General features: G+C 33.3%; 1 protein-coding gene across 17 annotated transcripts in view; it reads right to left on the reverse strand.

The window, feature by feature from the left end:
* Positions 1–15425, reverse strand: part of Emsy (EMSY transcriptional repressor, BRCA2 interacting) — a 95860-nt gene that overhangs the window by 52660 nt on the left and 27775 nt on the right. For 16 of the 17 annotated variants that reach the window (XM_063256465.1, XM_063256460.1, XM_063256464.1 and 13 more), the window contains 4 exons: positions 14829–15105; positions 8693–8947; positions 3372–3521; positions 327–497 (listed from right to left, as the gene is read on the reverse strand). In XM_063256465.1, coding sequence (XP_063112535.1) covers positions 327–497; positions 3372–3521; positions 8693–8947; positions 14829–15105 — 853 coding nt within the window. The remainder of the gene's footprint in view (positions 1–326; positions 498–3371; positions 3522–8692; positions 8948–14828; positions 15106–15425) is intronic. The other variant, XM_063256462.1, reaches the window with a different exon arrangement.

Consider the following 15425-nt stretch of genomic DNA (forward strand, 5'->3'; position numbering starts at 1 on the left):
ATGTGCATCTAAAATGTATCAATAAACTTCATCAAAAACAAATCAAAAATCAATTTTTAAAAATTATGTAAATATAAAGCATAATCTTTGCATTAACATAAACTACATGCTCTTCTAATTTTAAAACTGTCAAAGTATTATATATAAATATTTAATAGTAAAACTAAAGACTGTATTTAGTCAATAAACATAAACACTGAAAACAAAGTATTAGATTTCTAAGCAAAAAACATATCAAACAAAATCCTTCAATAGTGAAATAGGCATTTTCTCTCTCACTGAAGGTTACCTACACAGTGAAGGTCACATAGTTAAGACATACCTACCAGAAACTATATTACTGCTAATTATCTTGCCCCCCAAAGTAGCTAATGATTTTGGTACTACTGTAATGATGCTACCACTGGTGGTTTTCACATAAGTTGCAGCTCCAGGGGTTGCAGCCATCCGACCTATGGATGGGCTCACTGTTGGCCGGGTATAGGTTGCCTGTGTGCCTATAAAAAGGAAAAAGCCAAAACAAAAAACAAAAAACAAAAAACCTTATCATTGCTTATAGAAGAATAATTCATAAAGTTTACTTATAATTCAATGTAACTGAATCAACACTGCTTTAACTTGAAAATAGAATTTTTTAAGACATCAAGACATTAATTTACAACTTTCTATCTAGTTTTAAGGCACATAGGAAGAAACAAAGCCAAGTCAATTTGAATTAATTTTACACATAAACTTTTGTGGTATGTTGCATCAAGTTACTAATCCAAAAAAAACATAGAGCTGACCCTACTCCCTTCTCCCACTAGTTTTATGCCAAAAGAAACTTAAATTTAATCATCTTTCTTGTCACAGCATTTTAAATAATTCTACTAAAGATTTTAAGGTCTCTGCATCTGTTTTAGGCTGCCTCAGTGCCAAACCCAACATCAGCACTTAGCAAATAAGGAACTATTATTCACCTAAATTTTATAAACTTTTACTGTTCTGTACTGTTACCCTCTAAATTCATTTCCATCTTTTAAAGCATTATTCCATAATTTTACCACAGATTAATGCTGAAACTGCCAAGAGTGGCCAGGAATATTTCTCTTCAGCTTAAGATTTTTTCTATACATACTTTTTCAACTTTAACTAATCTGTTAGAATATTCTTCCTTTTGTCACTCAGAGGACTTTACACTCTTTCCCACTATTTGTAGTACTTGCTTGACTCTTTCCCTAAGAAGTATTATATACCCTAACAGGTATTAAAAACCAGCCAGATAAGACTATTGTTGTTTCTTACAAATTCAGTAACTCAGAAGGATTATTATAAACTAAGAATTACTAGCCTGATAAAAATGAAAAATAATGATTTATCAACAAGGGAAAATTTTTTCATGACAGATTCAAAGGCTATTTTCAACAATTCTCTCATCTTAAAAAAAAATGTTTTTTAGCAAGTTATTCACCTTTTAAAAACACAACTAACTAGTCAAAAGAGGAAGAAGCAAAGGAACATTAAATAGAATTAATGTAAATTGGTTATAAGCACACCTCAGAATTAGAAAAACTCTAATACAACACAAATATGCTATAAGAATACAAAATTTGAATGCTTTGAATTATACATGAAAAGATTTCCATTTCAGCTTTTGTTTTAAAAAGGAAACACTTACTCTAATCTAATAGACACAATTTTATTTTTCATTACCTCTCCCTAACATGAGAAATCATATATACATAAAACTTATCTTCAAGTCAAACAGAAAAAAGTTTGGATTAAGTGCAATATATTTAATACAAGAGTAATAGTGTTTAAAACAGAAGCAGAAGGTTAAATGGTGGTTGCCAAGGAATAGGGGAGAATGGAAATGGACAGTTGTTGTTTTATGGATAGAGTTTAAGTGTAGAAAAAGGAAAAGGTTCTGGGGATAGATGGCAATGGTAGTTGCACAACAACATACATGTATCCAATGTCAACAAAAAGTATATTTGAAAGCAATACATTTCATGTTAAGTGTATTTTACCACAAGTTTTAAAAAATTTTTTAAAAATCTCAGATTATGGAGTTAAACATATATGGGTTCAAATTCTAATTCTCCCTTATTGGTTGTGTGACCATGAGCAATTGCTTTATGTATATCACTGAAAACAGGACCAGTAACAGAGAGTAAGCTTAATGTTTGTACAGGCCAATAAATGATAGCTTATAAAATCAAGACAGGTATAATTTTACACTATTTATATATTGTCCTCTAAATACCAGCCCTCCTAAAAGTTTACTTAAGAGTTATAGACATTTAAAATAATAGCAATGGCTAATTCTAATATTTATACTAACAGCTACTGAGCACTATACAAGGGACTTTTTACATACTTGTTATTTAATACTTAATTTATAGTTGAGGTATTATAGTGGTACCTTTGTTCAAAACTAACTTATTCTGCAATTTTGGAAAAGATGGGCACATTGGCAAGGCATGATGGTGCATGCCTATAATCACAGCACTCAGGAGGCTGAGGCAGGAGGATTGCCACAGAATCAAGACCAGCCTGGGTCACATTGTGAGTTCAAAGCCTTCCTGAATTACATGGGAAGACCCTGTCTCAAAAGAACTAAAACAAACAAACAAAAAATACTAGATTGCCACATTTATATTTGTGTGGGAAAGACGGTTGTACTCATGTTTGCCACCCAGTACAAAGTTTGCGAAGAAAAACAAAACTTTACCAAATGTTTCTGATTGCAAACCAAATTATGCACAAACAGAAGCATTTACGAAGTGGCATAGTACCATGCTATACAATTTAAATAAGAAAAAGAAATGATTTAGAGAGATTAAGTAACTTGCTAAAGGTCATACAGGGTATACTATTTAAAGTGTTCTACACTGTCACTTCCTCAAGCACTAACTGACTGCTCTATGTGAGCATAATGAAATCTTGTGCTTCCCTCGGTCTCCATAACACTTACCATACTATAATGTAATACAGGCTCTCAAATGCATCACAGTAAGATCCTTGTGGTTTGGGACTATTTTCAATAGGTCAACAAATCCTGACTGAACAACTACTAACAAGCCAGTGCTGTGTGTATATATGTGTATAAGCACCCATGCACACATATTTGAAGCATGTGGTCTAAAAAGGAAAACGAACCAACAAACAAACAAGCTAAGTAAACACGGCCAGTGTTATAAAAGAAAAGAGGACCATGAAAAAGAATGAGGAAGCTAATTTCAGGGAGGTGAGGGGGTAGCGAGAGTCAAAAAGGACTCTGAAGAATTGACTCATTCATTTCTAGACGTTCAGTGTCAAACATAGTGCTGGTATAAAGAAATTACTTGATGAATATAAAAATGAACAGACTGATGTTCACAAGAACTTACCAGTAGGAGTGGTCACCAGTTTAGTTGTCATAATTGCACCATTACTGCTAACTACCATAATAGGGGAATTGCTACTGGTGGGTAGAGTTGCAGTTACTGGTTTAGGTAAGATTTTACTTGGTTGAACCTGTTGTGTGATGATTTTAACACCTTTGAAAGAAGAAAGATTAATCTCAGTACAAATTTTTAAATACATGTTTCTTATACCAACCCAAGAGGGCAACAATCACATATGTTTACTTACTCTTATCTAGAGATGTTTTTTTTCATATTAATGAAACTCTTCAAACTTCTATTTCTCAAATTCTTATCTTCCCTAATTTCTCTCATTTCAGGAACGCAATTAAAACATTACAATAACAAATTCTTCATTTGGATTTTTTTGTTTTTAAAACAGAATGTCTATGTAGTTCAGGCTGGCTTTGAACTCACCATGTAGCTGAGGCTGGCCTCAAACTCACAAGATTCTCCTATCTCAGCCTTGGAAGTACTGGGATTACAGGTTTGCCACCACGGTCCATGCAAAGTTCTTAAAGGAAAACAAACCTTTACTCTTATCTATGGTAGTGTCAGATAAGAGTTTTCAAAACCAAAGTTAGCAACTGGACTTGAACTTTTGCAAATAAAATAATCTGTTACATACAAATCTTTGGAATGAAATAACAAGCACAAAAAGACAAAAAAAAAAGAATAATGTAGCTAATACTATATTCTCCTTGGGTTGAAAGGATTACCATAAGTCAAAAATAAAAATTAATATACTTAATGTTATATTCTAAACTTCTTAAATATATTTTTTTTAAAAACTGCTGAAACTGGGAGTTGTGGCACACACTTGTACTATCAGCAACTTGGGAGGCTAAGGCAAGAAAAGTACTTGAGGAGTTCATGAGTTCAGGACCACCCTGAGCAATATGGCCTCATCTTAAAAACAAAGTGAAACAGAAAAAAAACAAATTAAAAAGACGCTGAACACTGTACAGATCAAGAACATCATTTATTTTTTTAAATATTTTCTTTTAAAAGTATTTTAATAACCCACTTTGCTAAGTATTAACTACAAAAAATACAGTATTACTACACCAACATAAAATCCACCTGTGGACAAGAATTTGAAGGGAATATGCAAAAATAGTATTAAATGTTAAGATGGTGATGTTACTACTTTTTTACATTTTCAGAACAGAAAATTTGATAACAAAAACTATCTTTCAAAAATGAAGATGAAATAGTCTTTACCAGATAAACAAAAAACAAAAAAATGTGTTGCTGATCAGCCCTACAAAACAGTAAATGAAGTTCTATGACTGTAAGGCATGAAACCACAATGTCTGTTCTTCTTGCTTCTATCCAATAATGCATTTACTAGGAGTTCTAACAGGAAAATTACATAAAAAAAAGAAAAAAAGGCATCCAGATTGCCACAAAGAAACTACCTCTATTTGTAATGACATGAACTTTTACATAGAAAAACCAAAGGAATGCATTGAAAATCTGTTTCTTTTTTCGTCTTATTTAAGAGATGGTTCCGTTGGGCATGTGGTGGAAGCCTGCAAAATAGCACTTGGGATGCTAAGGTAGGAGAATCGCTATGAGTTCAAGGCCAGCATGAACTGCAGAAAGACTCTGTCTCAAAAAGATAAAAATAAAAAAATAAAATAAAGAGATGGGTCTCACTATGCTGCTCAGGCTAGTCTAAAACTCCTAAAATCTCAAGCAATGATCCTGATTCAGCCTGAATAGCTGTAACTACAGGCAGGTAACATTATAACAAGGTAGGAAACTAACCAAACATCATGTTCACCAAGATTTAGTATTAAGATGACAATATACCTCAAATTAATCTATAGGCTCAATTCAATCTCTATCAGAATCTCAACCAACTTCTTTCTAGAAAGTATAAGTATATTCCAAAATTCCTAAGAAATTACGAAGGACCCAGAACAGCTAAAACTATAATAAAAGAAGAACATATTGGGGGATAGGCACAACCAAGGGAATTCAACTTTCCTCATTTCAAAACTTACTACAAAAACAATGGCAATGAAATCAATGTGATATTAGTGTAACAGACAGATATATAGACTGATGGAATAGAACTGGGAATCCAGAAATACATCCATATACCTATGGTCAATTCATTTTTGACAAAGATGCCAAGACCATTCAATGGGGAAAAGAACTATCTCTTCGACAAATTGTGCTGATATAATTATACAGGCACACGTAGAATGAAGTGGGAATTTATTAGTCTGTTTCATTATTACTATAATCAAATATCTGAGACAGACTAAAAAAAAAACAAATCGGCTTATTTATCTCACAGTTTCAGAGACTGGAAGTCCAAAATGATGTAGCCCCACTGGTCTGGTCTCTACTGAGAGCCAAATACCACCATGGTACATGCAAGAGGAAGGATGATATTACCACAAAGAAATTTAGAAGACGAAATCTTTTTTTCTTTTTTTCTTCTTTGTGGTGCTAGGGATCAAACTCAGAGATCTGCACATACTAAGCAAGGATTCTACCACTGACCTTTATCACCAGCACTACATTCACTCTTAAAATAGATTTTCACAAGAGCTCAGAGGCACCACAAGGGTTACCTAAATCTCTTCTGTGGAACAGCAGACTCCAACAGAAACTCCTACCAGCTCCCAACTCTTAAAGGTCCACACCATCTTTCACATTACACCAAGATCTAAGCTATAAACACATAAACTCTTGGGGAACATATCCAAACAGCAGCACACTTTTGCTTCATACCACATACAAAAATGAAGTAAAAATGGATCAAAGATACTTAGGTAAAACTATCAAACTCTTAGAAAAAAATACAGAGAAAATCTTTTATGGTCTTGGACTTGAAAAAGGATTAATTATAACACTAACAGCATGAGCAATGAAAGAAATTAAACTAAACAATAAAATTCATCCTTTGTGTTTCAAAGGACACCAAAAATAAAGCAAACAATAAAGAATGGGAGAAAATGGGAGAAATGGGAGAAAGTATTTGCAAATTACTAATAAGGGTTTAATAGACTATATGAAAAAGCTCTTGTAGTTCAATGATAAAAGAACAAACAACCCAATTTACAAATGATCTAAATTTCAAAAGGACATAAATATATTTCTTTCTTTTTTTTTTTTTTTTAATTAATCGGTACCAGGGATCGAACTCACGACTGCCTGCTTGTAAGGCAGGCACTTATGCCGCTGAGCTAAATCCCCAGCCCCATAAATATATTTCTTCAAAGAAAAAATACATAAAAAGTCTAATAAGAAAACAGAATTAGTGGAGTATAGAGGCATATCCCTATAATACCAGCACTCAGGAGCTGATTCAAGAGGATTACTGCAAGTTCATGACCAGCCCTATACATGGCAAGACCCTGTCTCAAAAAACAAAACAAAATGAAAGAAAACAAAAACAGAACTATGCTCAATGCCATTAGTCATCAAATGAATGCAAAAAAGACCACAATGAAATATCATTTCATAGAAACTAGGACAACAAGAGTAAAAAGAGGTAAGTGTTGGCAAAAGTTAAGAACAGCTAAAATTTTCAAACACTGCTGCTAGAATGTAAAAATATACAACTACTTTGGAAAACAATCTGGCCGTTTCTCAAACAACTCAACACAGATTTACCATACAACCTGCAACTCCATTATTAGATACATACATACAAAAATAGCCTGTGGATATGGCTTCGTGGTAGAGATCTTGCCTAACATACAAAGAGGCCTGGAGTCTAATCCCTAACACTACAAAGCAAACATACAAAATAAACTTCAATAAAATTGACCAACCTTTTGCAAATCTGAGAAATAAAAAAAGACACAAACCACAAATATCAGAAATGAAAAGGGATCATTAATATAGATCATACTATAACCATTAAAAAACCAGTAAGAAACTACTGCAAACCAAAACTCAACCATAAATTTGACAATTTATAAAAAAAGCATCAATTCCTTGAAAATCATAATATGAAAACTCAATCAATATCAAACAGATAATCCTAATGAATAGTCCTCTAATCATTAAACAAACTGAATTCATAATTTTAAAATTCTCAGAAATCTTCAGTCTCAGATAGTTTCTCTGGAGAAGTCTACTAAATATTTAAAGAACACCATTCTCACACTAATTCTTTCACAAACTACAAAAGGAATACTTTCAAAGGCATTCCTGAAGACCTGTAACCCTGATACAAAAGTTAGACAAAGGCACTACAAAAGTCAGATAAAGGCACTACAAAATTTAAAAACTACGGTCCAATGTCTATTATGAACACCGACAAAAGTTGAATCCAGCAATATATATAAAATATTTACACATCATGTCCAAGTGGGGTTAATTTCTGATATCCAAATCTGGTTCAACAGAAAATCAATCAGTATAATACAGGATATCAATACACTAAATAACAAAAAACATGATCATATCAGCTGACTAGAAAATAAAGCACCTGACAAAACTCCAATGTCTATTCATTATTAAACAAAACAAAACAAAAAAAAAGTCCCAGACGAGTATGAGTTGAAGGAAATTGCTAAACTTGACAAAAACCTACATCTTTCATCGTACTTAATGGTGAAGACCAATGCCTTCTCCTTAGGATTAATAACAAGGCAAGGATGTCTACTCCCTCCAATCTTATTCACTCAACATAGTAATGGAAGCTCTACTCGTTGAAATAAACAGAAAGATAGAAACAAACAAACAAACAAACAAACAAACAGAAAAGGAGAAACAGAAAGAAGAAAAAGAAAAGAAAATAAACAGAAAGATAGAAACAAACAAACAAACAGAAAAGGAGAAACAGAAAGAAGAAAAAGGAAAAAGGAAGAGAAAAAATGTAGGAACAAAGAAAAAGAATGAGGAAAGAAAAAGGAACAAATGAAAGAAAGAAAGAATAAACATGCAAATATTGACTGGAAAGGAAGAAAAAATGTATTTACACATAACTGGAAACTTCTACAATATGCAAAAAACTCCAAAAATCTAAGTAAATACTCCTAGAAATAAATGAGATTAGAAAAATCAAATACAAAGTCAGTATTACTTTTATACTCCAACAACGAACACATGAAAACTGAAATTAAAATCATAACACTACTTATATTCATTCCAGTAAAATGAAATACTTAGGTACAAACCTAACAAAACATGTACAACATCTGTATGTTGAAATCTAAAGCACTGATGAAAGAAGACCTAAATAAATACACCTGTAGAATACAATGTACATGAACTGGAAGACTCAGAGAATTGGTGAACAGAATGAGCATATCTTGTAAATATTTTCCAGTTACCTGATTCCTGTTTGATTTGGATGGTAGGTTTGATACCAGGTGGCAAAGAAGATTGCTGAGGCTGTTGTTGATGAGATACTAGAGAAGGTTGAGCCACAGAAGGCTGTGCCTGTTGTTGTACTTGATGTAACTGCTGTTTAGGAGATTGTTGATGCTGTTTAGGAAACTGTGCAAGAATCTGGGTCGGGGTACTCACTAAGCTTTTGGGGGAAGGAAGTCTTGTTGTTGCCATTTTGATTGCTGATGTAGATACACCTGCAGAAATATAAAGACAATTTGACAGGAAAACATAAATAAAATTATTTTGGGTTACAGTAGATAACAGTTAAAAATCCAGGTAAATCAGTGAAATCTATGATTTACTGAGCACTTAGTGTCATACAGTACAGTGGTACTTAGTGTCAGATAGCACATTTGATATATACTCTTCTAATTGTAAGGAAAGCATTTTTGCTCTCAGACTCAAGAAAGAACTGACTCTCTTTTAGTGAAGTGTTACAATTAAAAATCAGTATGTATGCACACAGGTCTCTCTATAGAAAATAAACTAGTGGTGAAATATTGTGTTGCTTACATTGTTCTGTTCTGATCTGCTTTGTTATGTACTCTTTTGTCTTAATCTCTTTAAAATAAAAAAAATTTTAAAAAAGAAAAGAAACTAGTTAATTTAACCTTGAAGTATCCATACCTGGTCTAAAAGTGGCTATGTGGATGAAGTAAAACTAAAGATTGAGAAATGCTTAATGAGACAAAAGTTGTATTCAAAATTACCTAGAGGGATTATTCATATTAAACATTTATACTTACTTTACCACCACCCCCATAATACTACAGGAAGGAGCTATTTTAGTGACATGTGTTCTAAATTGCTATAGAACTTGTATCCTATATCTATTTAGTGACGTGTATCTATTTGCTATGTTAGATTATCACTGGAGCAGCCCCTTTTGATGCCAAAATTTTATGACTCAATATTCACTCACAAGTGAACAATATTTTTTAAACTTAAAATATTTAATCTTTATAATACACTCATAATGTATGGTTCTATATTAACTAAGTTAACTATGTGGGTAACTCCCTAACTCAACTATGATCTCCATATATTTCTGTATAGGAAAAGTAACTGATGTAAAAGCATTTAATGTGATTTCAGAATCAGATATTATAATTGTATCTAAATGAAGCATTCAAATCACAAATATACAATAGCTATGTGAACTGACTAAAGTCCTTAGCCTTTCTGAATATTTATTCATTCAATAAGAATTAAGGATTGAGAAATGCTCACTTAATGCTTACATACTTAATGTTACATTTTGGGTAAACTATTTTGTATACATGAAATAATCTCTACCTTCAGGAAAATTAAAATTGAGAGCAGCTTAGCATTCTGGAGGCTCTAGGCTCAATTTGCAGAGTTACAAAGAAACATAATCTAATGAATGATTACACAAATCTACCATGAAAAACTAAAACATGTTATTTGTGTTTTAATAAGAAAAGGGTGCTCTTTCCCCTTCTTTTGCCCCTTGCCAAGCAAGGGAATGGGTGAGGGAGGTTGTTAAATCTCAAGGTGATGCAGAAGTATGTAGGCTATCAGAGTCTAATAGAATGAAAGCAATGATAAAAGATTAGTTATATAGTAGTGGATTGATGAAAGGAAATGCTGGGCATGGTGATGCATATCTGAAATCCTAGCACTTGGAAGGCTGAGGCAGGAGGAAGGCCAGAAGTTCAAGGCCAGACTGGGTTGCACATTGAGTTCAAGGCTAATCTGAACTACATAGGGAGAGCTTTTCTTTATTTAAAAAAAAAAAAAAAAAAGGCAGTGTTTGGCTGAAATAAATATATCAGTATGAACTCATAGTTTTCACCATATGGAAATAAATATACACATAAATATGTGCATTATGAGAGCGTTACATAGATCTAAAATATCCTCCCATAATCTCATGTGTTCAGAGGTAGACCTTTGGATCACAAGGCCACTATATTGACTGGCAGATTAATCCATTTATGAGTTCAAAGCTGAATACGTTGTCAAGAAGTGGGGTTTGGTTGAAGAAGTGGGTCATTAAGGATACGACCTGGGGGGCTGGGGATTTAGCTCAGTGGCATAAGCACCTGCCTTGCAAGCAGGTAGTCATGAGTTCAATCCCCGGTACAGATTAAAAAAAAAAAAAAAAAAAGGATATGACCTGGAAGGGTATATTCTTGTTCCTGGTCTCTTGGTCTGCATGTATTGTGTGTGTGAGACTGTCTTGTCTCTTTCGCTGTCTCTCTGTCTCTGAGTATCTGTCTGTCTGTCTCTATTTCCTGACTGTCATAGAGTAAGCAAAATTACTAAACCATGCCCTTTCACCATGTCATTTCTGCCTTGGAACCTGCCAATTGTGGACTGAACACTCTAAAACCATGAACTAAAATAGAACTCTATTCCTTAAATTGTATATGTCAGATGTTTTGTCCCAAACAACAAAACTAACCAATAATACAGTGCCTGAATATACATGCACACATGCACACTGCATGTGTACATGTGCTCACATACTTATACATGTTCCTCAGTAATAAGCATGTTTAGTACTCTGATCTTATCTTCTAATTACCACTTTCCACTAAAAATAACTAGAGCGCCTTGGAGAAATGGCTGCTCCTAATGATGGAGTAAGAATAGTATAGATCAGTGATGGTGAACCTTTTAGAACTTTCAATGATACAAATAGCCTGCTGCAGCACATGTGCCATAGGTTCACCAACAGTGGTATAGGATGAGCCTGATATATATAAAAACTTTTCACTCTTTTGAAATTCCTTTAAATGAAAACTGCCTGTTTAAAGTAAACCTATTAATGCAACACTTACATAACAGAAGTTTGTTAAATGCATAAAACATATGACAATCATGACATAAACATAAGAGAAAAGAAATGGAAGGGCACTTAAAATTCTAGCACAATACATTAAATATTGTATTATTTGCCAGTAGACTGCTACAAATTAAAGATGCATACTGTAAGCCCTAAACCTGTATTCTCAACAAAGGTCTATTTTGTCACCACTGCTCCCAACCACCACCCTAGGTATTGTGTCTGGCAATCACTGGAGACATTTTTTTAACATCATGAGTGAACAAACTAATGATATCTAGTGGGCTAAATCCAGGGATCCTGGAAAACATCCTATCCTATGTTATATAAATCAGCCCCCACAACAAAGAATTATCTAGTCCAAAATGTCAATAATCTGAGAAAATTACTGTACAGCAACTACTCAAGAAAAGAGAGAGGAGCCCAGGACTTAGCTCAGCAGCGTAAGCCTCTGCTTGGCAAGAGCTAGGTCGTGAGTTCAATCCCCAGTACCAAAAAAAGAAAAAAAGAGACAGAGAGAGAAAAAGAGAATTCATGGTTAACAAGCCAACTGTCTCAATTACTTTCTCATTGATAGGACAAAATACCCAGTTCCCACAAGTTACAGGAGGGGAGGATTATTTTGGCTCATAGTCTGCAAAGTTTTCATTACACAGTCCACTGGTTGCAGGGCAGAGCAACAGAGAAACAATTCATAGGATGGCAGGCAGGAAGCAAAGCAGGATCAAGAAAGGAGAAAGGATATAAATGAATGAATGAATATGTGTGTGTGTGTGTGTGTGTGTGTGTGTGTGTGTGTGTATGGAGAGAGAAAGAGTATACACCTTCTTCCAAGCCACATCCACAGTGACCCACCTCTTCCCAACAGGCTTCACCTCCCAATATCACCTAACTCTAACCCTAACCCAGATTTAAACCCATAAATGGACCAATCCAGTGTTCAGTGATAAGTATCTTTACATGGTCCAAAAGTTCCATCTATGAGTGCATGAGGCTTAGGAAAACATTTTGGATATAAACCCTAATACCAGTGAAAGAGATAAAATGGAAATTTTTAAAATAACAAAAACCCAATAAAGCCACATGAAGATTGGGAAAAAGGAAGAAAAAACAAAGAACAGAGAAGACAAATAAAAAGTTGTCAAGATGACAGATACAATGATAACTGACAATGACCTTATATATAAATGGACTAAACAAATAAAATCAGGGATGGTAAGACTGAATAAAAAAGCAAACATAGATGAGTTAAAAATACAAGAATTAAAGAAGATACATCAAGTAAACACAATCATAAGAAAGTGGTACTCCCTGTCTCTGGCCACGTAATGCCGTGTACCATCCTAAGGACTCTGCCATCAAACGCAATCTCTTGACTTTAGATTTTCAGAACCATTAGCCAAAGCATTTTTTCTTTAAAAAAAAATTTATCTGCCACCCACTATTTCTTTACAGTAATGAAAAATGGAATATATAATATAAAGTACTTAAAGAGGCAAAATAGGAGCCCTCGAAAGAATGATGCCACCCCAAAACGATAAAAAGGCAAAAAACCCAAGCCATGTAAGTGAAAAGATGACAAATATTTTATCCATGTTGTTTTTTAGCCAGTTATCAAAGGAAAACAAAATCAAGTATAAAATCATATATTCATTAAATAGGATGTCCTCCAGTAGGAAGTTGTAACCAAGGGCCCTTTCACACGCTAGATATGCACTTAACCACTGAGTTACACCTGCAGCCCATCAATTACATTTAGTCATAGAAATTATTCCCCTTACATATTGTTTTTGTTTTGTTTTGTTTTGTACAGAATAAAAATATGGACTTAATATTGGACAGATAGTAGTAAAATACTCTAAGATATTATGATTTATGGAAATTCAGTAAGGTATGTAGCAAACTATCAAAAATTCCAATATTTTCATTTGGTAATCTTACTCTTGATGCTGTTTCTAATAAAAATAAAAGGCCCAGGTAAATTCACAAAACTGAAGGTGATCTAAATATCCCACAATGAGAATAATTTAATAAATTATGCAGCAGTAACAGAAATATTAAACAGCATTAAAAATAATTAGGAAAATTATAGAGAATGTTTTATTCCAAATAGGTAAAAAAATAATGGACATGGGTAAAAGGCAGTAATAGGTAAAATGTAAAGTGCTATTGGTGGCATAGTGGTAGGATTACTGGTGGGCATTTATTTTGTACCATTTTCTAAAATTATTTAATCTACTAATATTTTCAGATCTTCAAATTTTTAAAAATACTTTTAGATACTAAATGGGGACTATATTTGAATTGACAGTATTGAGGAATTTTACAAAGACAGGATTTCACGAGTGGAATACAGACACTCCATCAGAGTCAGCCTAAAGTAAGGGAAGTAGTACTAGTAGATAGAATGCAATTAGAAGCAAAAGTTGAAGTAGAATTAAAGAGGGAAAAGGAAAGATTAACAGAAGATTGTCTTGGATATATAATTCAAAACATTCACAAAAGAATATGACCAAAAGAGTAAGATCAGCCAAGCGTGATGGAGCATGCCTATAATACTAGCACTTGGGAGGTTGAGGCAGGAGGATCACTGCAAGTTCAAGACCAGCCAGGGCTATAAAGTGAGCTCAAAGGCAGCATGAACTGTGTAGTGAGACCTTGCCTCAAAAAAGCAAAAAAAAAAGGAATATGAATAAAAATTTCTCTCATCAAGAGAAAAGAAGAATCAATGAAAATGTACTCACCTGAAATAAACTATTTTTTTCTAAAAACTTACAAAGCACATTTCAATTATCACTCTTTTCAATTACCAGCACCAGAATTATAATTGTAAAATTAAAAACAATCACTTCCAAATATTAAAATGCACAAATTTGTACATTTCATTTTCTAAGAAAAAGGCAAAATTATATATATGTATATATATGTATGTATATATACGTATATATGTATATACACACGCATATATATACACATATATGTATACACATATATACATTTGCTTATCTACTTACAAATGGAAGGATAAATAAAATAACTAAAAGAAAACAGATTATCAGAGATAACTGAATAGGAGCCATAGATGTAAAAAATTTGGAATAACTCACTAAATTGCATTCTTAAACTAAAGGAAGGGAAGGGGTAAGTAATCAGATCATCTAATGGTAGAAGCCTTTGTATCCAAAGCAGAAAAACATAACCACATAGTTTTCTTCAAAAGTCCTATACCAAAAAGACAAATAAAATGGTGAATTACCACTTACCTTGTGCTACTGTTGACATGACAACAGACGGTGTGGAGGATACAACAGCTGTTACCGCAACTGTACTAGGAATAGGTGATGGTGTAGAACTGCTGCTGCCACTGCTGCTACTACTGACCAGAGAGGACTGTGAAGCAGTTATAACAACCGGTGGCTTCTGAGTTGTGGAAGCAATGACTGATGTTGGTACAAGTTTAGTGACCGCTGCATAGTTATGGGATTTGGAGAGAATGTTGGGTACGAAGGTAGAACTTGGTGATGTGGTCACTATAATAACCTAAGAAAAGAAAAACAAGTTATTTCATGTATCTACTATGCTATTAATATATTTATACTCACAGTTATATACAATTCAAAAATGGTTTATGAAATACAAAAAAAATTCAACACAAATATATAACTAAAAATATATGTAAGTTTTCCTTTATTATTAACCATAGTTACTTTTAAAAATTTTTTACCAATCAAATATTTTAAAAGGCAATATCTAGTGCTGTGCAAGAGGTAGCACAGCAAACCTAACATACTGCTTAAGGAATATAAATTGGCACAATCTCTCTAGAAAGCAATTTGGACATTCATTCATTTATAAATATT

This window comes from Cavia porcellus, unplaced genomic scaffold, assembly GCF_034190915.1.
Source record: "Cavia porcellus strain 051 isolate PalLab524CR breed Dunkin Hartley unplaced genomic scaffold, mCavPor4.1 scaffold_9, whole genome shotgun sequence".
Classification (NCBI taxonomy): Eukaryota; Metazoa; Chordata; class Mammalia; order Rodentia; family Caviidae; genus Cavia; species Cavia porcellus.